General features: G+C 30.7%; 1 protein-coding gene across 1 annotated transcript; it reads right to left on the bottom strand.

The window, feature by feature from the left end:
• Nucleotides 1-9,150: 9,150 nt before the first annotated feature.
• Nucleotides 9,151-9,942, bottom strand: LOC25480996 (olee1-like protein). Its single transcript, XM_013586518.3, has 2 exons — nucleotides 9,768-9,942; nucleotides 9,151-9,470 (listed from the first exon to the last, which is right to left on the bottom strand). The coding sequence occupies exons 1-2, from the start codon at nucleotides 9,940-9,942 to the stop codon at nucleotides 9,151-9,153; spliced, it is 495 nt and encodes a 164-aa protein (XP_013441972.1).
• Between the last annotated feature and the right edge of the window lie 3,106 nt (nucleotides 9,943-13,048).

Here is a 13,048-nt window from a genome sequence, read left to right on the forward strand (position 1 = left end):
GCTTCGATATCCGAATCTGGTAAAGCATCAAAGATCCGGTTGTTCATGCTAAACAAACAATCCTAGAAACTATTTATGTTTAATTAATTTATTCAATTGGAGAAAGGTAGTAAATTTAAAATATGATGATTTTGAAAGAGTTTCAATATCATATATGATTTTGAATTTAGTAATAAAATATTTGCTTAATTTTGGCACCATAATTTGTTTTGGAAACAAATTGGTCACCCAAATAATGCATATTTAATTATAATAATTATTGAGTGTCAATGTTACTATAATTAAGTAAATAAAAATTCTACCTTTTGATTGTTTTTCAAAAGTTGTTTGAAAAAGGTAATAAATGATCCCAATGTGATATTGAATTTAGAAGATCATGATTTGAAATAGTTTCAATATCATATTTGATCTTTTGAATTTATTTAAAAGATTTGCATGATATTAATATAATTTATTTCTATTTTAAAAGTATCATGATTTTGAAAAAGTATCAAAATCAGATATGATCTTTTAGATTTGGTCCTAAAATTTGCATATTTCAATTTTATTTGGATATGACCCGATTGACTTTGAAAATAGTTTCAAAAGGAGATATATACGAATCAATTTTATATGAAATATATCGCGGTCAAAATATTGTTTCCAAATCTTGATTGATTCTAAAATTGTTTTAAATAATTATAAATAGTTATTATTATTTATTTCATGGTATATGGTTATGACCTTAGTTTTCGGCGTTTGTTGATTTATTTAAATACGGCCTGCGTGTCGTGATTTATTTTATTTAAATACGACCTGCGTGTCATGATTTGCTTTTATTTATTTTATTTAAATGTTAAATAATGTAAATGCTCAAATTGAAGAGAAGAGAACGCCAAAAGATGATTTCGATGGAGAAACTTTTGAAGTTTGCTCGTGGGTTAAAGAATTGTAATAAAGTAGTTTATTTAATTCTTACGCGTTAGGAGGTCATAACCATACTACCTAGTTTATTATTTTATGTATGTGATGCATGAAATGTGTGTTTAGATTAGTGCATGTATATTTTAAATATTTTATATATACTTGCTATCTATGAACATGAATGTCATGTATAATATTAGATGTGTGTATAAGATACACATGTCAGTAAGATCAACTTAATTAAAATCCTTCAAATAGAATATGAAGTAAATTATTTTCAAAGTATAACACACTTCAAGACTAATATCGAAATGTGTAGGTTTCACCACCGCGAGGTGCACTTTCTATTCTAGTAAGTTGTGGTGCGGTAATTTTATTTACCGACTGTTATTTTGGATCTAACTTAACTATATTATTTTAATAAGATTAATATATATATATATATATATATATATATATATATATATATATATATATTTACTTCAAAAGAATATTAAGTTAATTGCTTTCCAAAGGATGACACCCTTCAAGACTAATATCGAAATGTGTAGGTTTCGCCTCCGCGAGGTGCACTTTCTATACTAGTAAGTTGCGGTGCGGTAATTCCATTTACCCGACTGTTATTCTTTGGGTCCAACTTAACTAAATTATTTTAATATGATTAAAATAAATTTAGAAGCAATGTTTGGGAACATCTATATGATAGATTAGAGTAAAGAGTTATTCACTCAAATGATTTGAAAGTTGTATGAGATACAATTGGAAGGAGTTCCTACCTAAATAACTGAGTTTTGAGTACAGCCCCCGTTGACTTAAAGCAAGTTGAAATATGGATTTCAATCCACTAGAAAATCTTCCCATAAAATTTTCCGATTCAAATGTTGAAGGTCATTTGTTTTGAGTAAAATAGTGGGAGCATATTTAATTAAAGACCTAATTAATTATGTTCTTAAATTATGATACATTTATTTTATTTATTTTCTGTATTTAGAATTTCTTTAGCATATGCATTTTATTATACTGTTAAATGTTCTTATGAAGAACAAAATCTTCAAGAAAGAGTTTCTTAATTGGTATTAAGAATTGTTCTTAAGAATGAGAAAAACTGTTAATGTTATGAAAGAGTCAAAATAGAAGTAAGACTTCTTATTTTCCCATATAGTTATAGAAAGTTAAATTTCTACTTCTGCATCATAAGTATATGATACTTGATGGTTAATCTCATATTTGTTGAAAGATAGAGAGTTTTAAAGAAGCGGGACATTAACTATAAGCGAAGTCCACTTACGTCTAGAATGAGACAAATTGTTTCATTGACATAGGAGCTAATGCTTGGACTTAAACTTAACTTGATATGGAACCAAATAATTGTTATTAAATTCCATATAAAATAGAAGCATTAAATCATAAATCTTGTATTGAGAAGAGAATGATTGTGTAGTTGAATAATAGACAAACGTTGTCCTATTATGCAAATTATGTTTTCTATATAAGTATGCTAATCAAGTAATGGATTTGAGTTTCATGATCTTGATAAGCTGGTCTATAACTTATGAGAAAAGGATCAAATGAGATTAGAACCTTTTATATATCATTGGCATTAGTGTTTAGTACAAACAAGTGTGATTCACATTTCCAAAATCCATGGATATGGACTATTGGACTCATTTGATTTTATATCATTTGAAGGATGTGAGTCCCACCTTTCAAAATAGATTAGTATACCGGTCACCAACAAAGGTGAAAGGACACGTAATTTATTTGAGTTTATATACATATGAGATGTATACGGAGAACTAAACATATTTGCTAGATATTGTTTCTATTACTTCATCTGACATTACTAAATCATTTAGTAGATAAGAAAAGTGTATTTGACACGATTCATGAAAAACTTTGAAATTGTTCAAAGATTTCAACAATGAAGTAAAAGGAATAAGTTTGAAAAGTATAAATACTATACGAGTAAGTTGTGATGGTAAATGCTTGATAAATGAGTACAAATAATGATTATTTATATCGTTTCATTTTTGACATGACTCGATCTAAAATAGTTTGATTATAACTCAAAGACTCTTGAAATTAATTAAATTACAGTTATTCTTCACCCACAACAAGTTCTAATTGAGTAATCATAAATGCACCATATTAGATATGCAGGTAAGAGTACCTATTTTTGACTTTATGATAATTTGAGGTTATATGGTTTACTAGATAAACTAAACTTCAAATTAAATGAATGTATACTTGTGGAGGTTCCCTTAGGAAACTAAAGGATACTATTTCTACATCTTCTTCCTAGACAAAAGTTGTTTGTCGCTAGTACTGGAGTATTCCTTTTCAAGGAGTATAACTTTGCAAGAGCTAGTGGGAGTGATGTAGAACTTGAATTAAGTCAAGTACCACAAAATACATGTTTCTCAATGGAACATGAACTGATTCAACAAAGGGTTGTTGGTAAATCGGTAGTTCTAGTAGCACATGATCTAGATGAGTCTGATATGTCATAACACTAGGATGAGAAACATGATTTTTTCATGACTCAACAAGGTGATATGATGCTCATGGAAGATGAGCACCTGACTTACTAGAAGGTCGCAAATGACCTGATTTTTGAGAAGTGGCTAGTTGCCATGGGATCTTATAAAGAATCCATGCACACAAACCATATATGGATATTGGTTATATCATCCAAATGAGTATGACTCATAAGATGAATGTGAGTTTTCTTGTAGAAAACTGACATGGATGGTATTATGAATACCTTTAAGATGTGATTGATTGTAGAAAGTTTCATGCAACTCATGATGCAAATCATGACGAAACTATTACATCATCGTAATACTTAAATCTAACGATCCCAATTTGCCATTGTTGTATAATACGAATTCTAGGAGATGGATGACGATGTTGCATTCTTTAATTAGAATGACCTTATATATGTATTTGACATATATGTAGGGTTTCGTTAATCCAAAGGATACTAGAAAGGTAAATGTATTACAAAATTTATTTATTAGAGAAATCTTCTCGAAGTTAAATTGTTTATTTTATTAACAAAGTTTTATGAAAACTTTGATTAATAAAGAAATCTTGTGCACATAAGGAGATTAGTGGGAGCATTGAAATTAGTTTGGTAGAGTATGTAGATGACATACTAGTCACCAAAATAATTTATCTACACATGTAAGACATGGTTAGAAAATTATTTTCAATATGTACCAAAATTGATTATAGTGTTCGACACTATAATACCTTCAAGAATATCCTTGGATGTCTTAAAGGACTATAGATTGTTTCTTGAACACAGATGAAAGAAACATTGTAAATTAGTTACAATGATGTTGACTTTCATATCAGTGTATATTATATCCAGATCGTAATTTGGAATAAATGTTCTGCTAGGATATCAACTATGAAATTTGTAAAAGTACAAGCTTCAAATAGTTGTTGTTTCTATTACAGATGTCAAATATATATGATTTGGATTGTTTAGCTCATAACTGAGTTAAAACATGTGTTTCTTTCGTTGCGGATTCCATTGATCTCGTATGAGGTAAAATTGGTTTAAATCTTGCGAGCAATGAAAACTTGATATCACCAATGATCCAAATGTACACTTTGATACTTCAATTTCTTTTCGATAGAAGATCGAAAGTGGAATTTGAAAGAAGTATAGCCTACCAACATAGGAAAGAGTTCCTTATCTGCTAGTATAGTATCTTGTCAAGAGTGTGCTTGATGCTAACACTTGACCAATAGATATTGAGTTAATATTTGATTGGCTTTTAGTGCTAGTGGGAGATTGTTGGAATAAGCCCTAATAGCCAATCTATATTGATTGAGTTTGGTTTTGTATCATGATATTGATATAAATATATATTGTGAATATATAATAACAAGGCATTTCTTTATTGATTTTGTTTTGTTTCAAAATAATAAAGTCCCTAGAATAGTTAGTCCGTTTAATGGAACATTAAGTATAACTTAACTGTGAGACCCTATTAAACATAAGGAAACTATTCTCAAAGTATCCGTAGTCAAGCTTTATTGAGAAGTGGGATATCATTAAAGCATAGAGACTATTATGTAGGTAGACTGATGATCACATCTCACAGATCATGGATAAAGAGTTATCAAGTCTTCACATAGATATAAATATTAGGAGTAATATTTATATTGGATTGATCCGCCATGAGAATACTACATAGTAAAAGTTATGAAAAGTGTCATAAGATATTCTCATAGTGATAGTGGTGTATTCCACCCTTCGACCTGAAACCACTATGTACCCTAGATGTTGGAGTCGAGTGCTTTGTCACCATTCAAACGTTGTCCATAACAGGATGACTATAAAGTTGGTTGATGGGTACTCCATGAATCATGCTGAGGGACATGAGTGACCTAGATGGAATTTGTCCCTCCTACATAACAGGAGAAATGTCTATGGGCCCAATATTGAACTAGACAAGGATGACACGGTCTATGCCTTGTGTTCAATATAGACATGAGGGCAAAAGGGTAATTATACACATGATCATTATCACAGAAAGGTTTCGTCAGATCACATGACATTCTCGTCACTTGGGTAGCAGTGATGTGTTGCTAGATACCGCTCACTGTTTATAATATTAAATATGTGATTTAATATTATTGCCAACGTTACGGGAACCTATAGGGTCACACACAAAGGACAGATAGATGAGAGAAATAAATAAGTAAGACTTATTTATAAAATAATAAGTGAGACTTATTTATAAAATAATAAGTGAGACTTATTATTAATTAAATAATTAAATATGATTTTATTATTTAATTTACCAAAAATAGAGAAACGCGGTTCACCGTAAGGTACGGTGTATTTAAGTGTTGTCTTGTTGTCCATACAAGTGATTCTATAAATAGAACCCTTGTGTTGAAGCATTACTAACTTTTTGTGAGTGCTTAACCTAATTCACAAAAGTTGTGAAACCCTAGCCGCCGCTCTCTAAACCTTGTTCTCTCTGAATCTTCGTTGGAATTGGCTAGCACCGGTCATCGGAGAAGTTCTGTTCGTGTGGACTGAGTAGAGGCATCGCTGCTTTGCTTTGCTCGTGATCAGAAAGATTTCTGCTACAAAGGTTCTGCTCTTCAGGAGGTAAACACATGAATCTTAAAGTGTTTAAGTTTCTGTTTGATTTGTGATTAATAATTTAATCAAGATCCGTTTTAATGGGATTTCTTCCGCAACAATAAGATACTGAGGCCTGCCACGTTTTCCATGGCCAAGCACCAAAATGATCTGCAGGTCCATCAACATAATGAACAAAAGGCAGAACATGCTTAGAAAAATTATAAATTTAAGTGTGTGGTTCCCATGTACAAATTCAACCACCTTGTAACTTTTACTCCATTTTCTCCACTGTAAACATGACCTTTTTCAGTTATATTCCTTGCCAAAATTGTAGACATAAGAGTGATAGTAGTGATTGATATGGAGAAAAATAAAACCAACACAAATACATTTCCTTGACCAAAAAAATTGTAGACATAAGAGTCATAGCAGTGATTGATATGGAGAATAATAAAACCAACAGAAATACATTTCCTTGACCAAAAAAAACAGCAAAATTGAAAATTGGAATTGAAAGAGAGTTAGAGAGGGAAGAAATTGAAAATTTTATTTTAACAGCAAAAATTGAAATGATACTACAAAGGATTGAAATGCATTAACTGGATTAATAAGAGTAGAAATCTTACATTTGAGGCATTATTTATAGTAAAAACATGATTAAAGAACAACTCAAAAGTTGTTGTTGCTATGTGATATTGTTGTTGGTGATTCATGGCTTGGGTATTCATAATTCATGAATTGATGATGATAAATGAGTTGTTGTTGTTGAAATGGGTTGATTGATGAATTAGGTTCAACTGACCATTGTTTTCATGTTGATTGTGTCTTTGGGAACCCTTTTAGTGTATTGACCTATAAACAAACTCTGGAAACACATTTGGGCACTAGGGGATCAAAATTGGGGAATTTGAGTGAAAAAGGGTTGAAACCGGTAACATTTTTCTCCAAAATTATGAACGGTGGCTTAAGCGAACGCGTAAGCGAGCATTCATAAGCCAGGTCGCTTAAGCGAGCCGCAAGCGACCCATAAGAGAGCAAACCTGATAGCTACTGAAACCCGTTCGTAGCGAATTGCCTTTTTCCAGCACTTCTTGATTTTTGGTTTCGGGTCTTAGGAGGCCAATCCGAGCTTTGTAAAATGATTCTTTCAACTTGTTTAAAATCTGTTTGAACCCCTAATCCTATTGGAACATGTTTTGCTCATTCAAATTTGGAATTCTTCATTTTGGGTGGAAACTTGAAATTTTGGGAAATGTCGGATTTTGTCGAAACGAACTTTTGTGAACTAACTAAGGTTACAAGTTGAGCCTACAGTTCCTATAGACTTAGACAAGGCTTGTAATGTTGGTTAATTGTCTTAATCATGTCAAACTTGAATTTTGGGTGGGAATGTGGAAAATGTGAACTTGAGTTTTCTCATACGAACTTAAGCTATTCTTTGAACTAATGTCCAATAGTTTGTAAGTGGCTTAAGCTCATGACTACATGAGTGATTAAGAATATCTTGTGAGTTTTCAAACTTGAATAAATTATTTTATCTTGGAAATTATCAATGTTAGCCATTTGCTACTTGATATGAATTTTACCGGAAACTATTCTTTTTAGCCAATTGTCTTATGACCTTTTGTGACTAGCCTTATATGACTAATTGAAGGTGTGTGATGAATTATAGATGTTGGATATGATATTTATCATGAGGTGTTTTGTTTTCTCTTTACTTATAATATGAGAAATATTGGAATGGTGAAACTATATGATGTAGTTGATGTTGAATGATATTGAAGATCATTGATGTTTGGTGATAATGTGATGATGACTCTTAAATGAATTATGACTTGATTGTTGTGTGGACGTAAATACTTCATAATGCAAATGTTGTTGAGATGATCAATACAATTGGAAGTTATCCTTTACATTGTTGTGATTATTTGAGGTGATGTTGCATTGTCGAGTCTTTGCTTGTATGTCCATGCATCATAGTCATGGTGAGTCTTGTGGTTGTAAAAGGGATGTGCTCTTTTATTTCGGTGATAATGTAAGACGGGTGTGAAATCTTACATATGATGTGTTTGTTACATCATGGGTGACGACCTTGAGGTGATTTGGTACCACATGCATATATGTGTCGGTTTAGGCGCATATCATTTGACATGAGTCTTTTTGGAGCATATGAATGATGAATGTTGGTGCTAAGTGTGTTTTTCAAATACTTGCCTTTGGGATTTGGAATTGTGATAAGAATGTATATATGGAAATTATTTATTCTTGATTAATGATATGATACTTGATTTAATTATTCATGTTTATCTGTTATGTGGATTATGATGATGTAATGCTAACTCCAGTGGTTTTGACCGCCTACCTGTCTGTATGGATGGGTAGACGTTGTACATGATTAGTTGTTTGGTGAGTTGGTCGTGGTTGCTTAATTGGATAGTGGGAGCTATCTCCGCCATCGTGTCTTAGAGTCTAGGATGGCTCTGATCTAGGTGTCTTTTGTGTTTACCCTAGATAGTCTGTTGGATTTTATTTATGTTGGAGATTTGTCCATTGTTGGGACTTGGAGAATTTTAGATTGATATATTTTTGATATCATGGCATGTATATTTTGAATTATATGATTTATAATCCGCTGCGACTGTTGAGATTTTTATACATGCATGTTGTTTTGGAATTTGTGTGATGACGAAGCGTCTATTTCTTGAATATATGTATTATTCGCGTGTTTAATCGCTTTAATAGAAATAATCAACATGAAAACAATGGTCATTTGAACACAATTCATTAATCAACCCATTTCAACAACAATAACTCATTTATCATCATCAATTCATGAATTATGAATACCCATGTCATAAATCACCAACAACAATATCACTTAGCAACAACAACATCAATTAAACATGGTTCTCTTCATAATTCAAAAACATCATAGCATAATTCAACCAATTGAGCATACAATGAACATGAGTTTGTATAGTTACACATAATAACCAACAACACATTTTTGCAGAGAAATAATAATTTAAACATATACAGGTCAATTGTGCCAATAGAATTTTCACAACATTAAGTGGCTTTTATTTTATTTTTCGTTTACGATTAATGAATAAGTTGAATGATTGTTTAAACAATCAATTATCATCAATCTTGTCCAAACCCAACTCATTGGCAAGCTTGTAACATTCCTCATCAATTGTCTTGGTCCTGAATGCAAGGGGTTTAACAACACGAACCACGCGAACGACACCCTCCATCTTGGTGGGGACAATGATGTTGTTCTCCATAAATGTTGTACATGTACCCTTTGTATTTACGGGTTTCACCATGCAAACCTCTTCCTCATGATAACCCTGTACTTTAATGTTGTAGAAACCATCTTTGTCGGTGGTACTCTCCTTCACAAATGTCACATTTTTCTCTCCCTTAGTGCACTCAAAAGTCACTTTAACACCTACACATCATTTGATTAAGATTTTTTTTTTAGACCGTCAAGAATCCAAGCTAATTGAAATAACAACGAAAATTCAGAGACAAAAATAAAAAATAAAATTAAACTCATCTTTAATTTTGTCGTTAAATGTCAAAGATGCTAGTTTTGGCGATCAATTTTATGGTTTCCGTCTCTAATTTCTATATTCATTTCAAAAAAATTGAAGCATTAATGATATATTAATAGTATATACATATATATGATGATAAATTATGGGTTAGAAAATATAAGTTGTGTGATAATATTGTTGTTATTTACCTTCTAGGGGTTTGCTCAGCCTTGACTGCAATTGGAAGGCGCAAGGATCACAGTAGATCTGGCCATTAACAAAGAAAATTTGATCTTTTCTGGAAGCATCGTTTGGTGCAGCCAAGACAGATGCGAAGCAAAAGGCTGAGACAATGAGAGCAACGACAGTAAATAATCTTGCCATTTTATTTTTTTATTTATTGTTGTTTGTTGATGGTGGTTTATTGGTCTGATTTTTATTTCCCTTTGTGATGAAAAACAATGTGATACTACCAAGACTTATATAGGAGCATGCAATAATCTTGGTCCAATCGTTTGTGTGTGGTAATTAACTAATTATGGAGTTTGTTATATTTGGAATGAGAAACATTTGCTCATATTTTGATTTTCCGCCATTGGTTTATTTGACTTAACAAATGAATGAGATAAAACTTTGGAGCCTCTTTCAAATTTGTATTGCCTATTTGGAAAAATAAATATAACTAGACTTTTCACCCGATATACGATGTAAATATATTTTGGAAAAACAAAAATACATCGTATAATTCCAACTTAATATTCAAATGTCATAACTTTAAATTTAAGAATAATAGAAGTTTCCGTGTTTACACATTTCTGAAAATTTCTTTAAACATTACATTCAAAGTATTATCAATGCAAACACCTTCATCTATTAGTAAAATTTTTAGTCCATTTCTTGAAGTAACCCTTGACATTGATACATAAAATTGACCATGCAAGAACATTAGCAATAGAAGGTATATGCTGACTTGTTTTAGTGACTATCCTTGACAATGTTGCAATCAAAATCTTCCTAATACACCCTATAAGGAAACTTGGATCATAGAACTTTTTTGGTATAATGACATCATGAAAAATATTAACACATGTGAAAATGGTATATATATAAAAGCTAACAATGACACAAATTAAAAATATGACGGGTTGATGCCATCTCTATCTATCAAAACTTATGGTGACTTGACAAACTCTTCACAAATTGGAGGACTTAATTTTCCAATATTGTTGGCGAGCTCTTGACTTCTATTCCATTTTCTTCTAAATAAGCATCTCCAAAGGACCACCTCCAAATATTAATTAGGATATGTATATAGTCATCATCACAAAAAGTTGTATATTGATTTCATATCCCAAAGAGACACTTCTTTCAGATGGGATCAAATCGGCAAACATTGTTCTCCCACTTTAGATCTTTGACCAGTGCGTCGAACATATTGTATTTTTTTTTTTTGAAAGGAGGTTGTATTGACTATAATATATAAGAATAAGAATAAAGTATACTACATTATAGATCTAATGTTAAATATGTTGTATAATACAATTGAATTTACATTAATACATTTAAAGTTACATTAGTCAATGTAACTTAAAGAATAAGAATAAAGTATCGATCTAATGTTTCAACCCTTAATAAGATACTGAGGCCTGCCACGTTTTCCATGGCTAAGCACCAAAATGATCTGCAGGTCCATCAACATAATGAACAAAAGGCAGAACATGCTTAGAAAAATTATAAATTTAAGTGTGTGGTTCCCATGTACAAATTCAACCACCTTGTAACTTTTACTCCATTTTCTCCACTGTAAACATGACCTTTTTCAGTTATATTCCTTGCCAAAATTGTAGACATAAGAGTGATAGTAGTGATTGATATGGAGAAAAATAAAACCAACACAAATACATTTCCTTGACCAAAAAAATTGTAGACATAAGAGTCATAGCAGTGATTGATATGGAGAATAATAAAACCAACAGAAATACATTTCCTTGACCAAAAAAAACAGCAAAATTGAAAATTGGAATTGAAAGAGAGTTAGAGAGGGAAGAAATTGAAAATTTTATTTTAACAGCAAAAATTGAAATGATACTACAAAGGATTGGAATGCATTAACTGGATTAATAAGAGTAGAAATCTTACATTTGAGGCATTATTTATAGTAAAAGCATGATTAAAGAACAACTCAAAAGCTTACAATTGATACAAAGTTCAATACTGTAACAACCATACATATATTTCCTCTTCTATTTACTTTTTTCAACATAAAAAAGACATAGCTTAACCTCAAATAATGATATGTGCCCTCCTTGATTTAAAACAAAGGTGAAGTAACTATACTTGACATGATTTCAAATTGGAATTGGTAAGTTCCAACGGGCTGCTTAACTACACAATGGAGAATGGTAATACTGAACTTGAACAATGGAGAATGACAGTTATTGAACTTGAATAATCAAAAAAATTAAAATAGCTCAAATATAAAGTAGGAGATAATCCAAAATGCAGTATAACTTCATGAATCAAAGCTAATATCATAGATTACCTCAGCGATTTTGGTATCTAAAAACGTAAACTCAGCAAGTTAACACTCGATTTATGGATCATTGATTGGAACCTTTTTTTTTAGGACTTTAGAACGTTCATTTTTTATTTTTAAAAAGTCTTTTTGCAATGTTTGTGTGATTTTTTTTATAATTAACACATTTAAAAAAATGATTAGACACTACTAGAAAAGAACCAATTAGCGACGACCTTTTTAAAAATAATGACTTTATCCGAAGAAATAGAATTAATTTATAAAGAAATAAACAATACCATGAATGAAGTAAATAATAATATCATTTTATTAATAGAAAAAACTAATAAAATTCTAGATCACACATTTAATAAAATTAAAATTGAACGTAGTGAAATAAATAGTATATACGAAACCTTAGACAATATAAAAGGAATTAATGAAGATGAAAACATTTTTAAAATTAGAGAAGTTCTTCAACAACTAGAAAATCATTTAGATTATGAAGAAAATAATAGAAGCATAACAATAAAAGATATAGAAGAATTATTAAATAAAACAAGAGAAGTAAAACAATTAGATAAAATAGTTAAACAAGAACCATTAATACCATCTATGTTAATAAACCCAATATCTTCATGGAGGGGATAAAAACTGAATATATGGAATCAATTAGGAGATCAAATGATATCGAAGAAATTAAACAATTAATGGAACAATTAAAAATAGTTGAAGAAGAAAATAAACCAATAAGTCTAGAAAAAGTAGAAAAAATAGAAACTAAAGAAGAAAATGAAGAAGTAATATTAAATTATAATTCTTCAGATCTAGAATCTGAAATAGGATCTAATGTAGGATCTGATTCTGATTTTGATGAAATATTTATGGAGAGAGGAGAGACAAGTAATTCAAAATCAAAAAGAAAAAGAGAAGATAATTGGAGCCCACATAGTTCTTGGGAAAACTATGAAAATG

Source organism: Medicago truncatula, chromosome 2 (genome assembly GCF_003473485.1).
Source record: "Medicago truncatula cultivar Jemalong A17 chromosome 2, MtrunA17r5.0-ANR, whole genome shotgun sequence".
NCBI classification, from domain to species: domain Eukaryota; kingdom Viridiplantae; phylum Streptophyta; class Magnoliopsida; order Fabales; family Fabaceae; genus Medicago; species Medicago truncatula.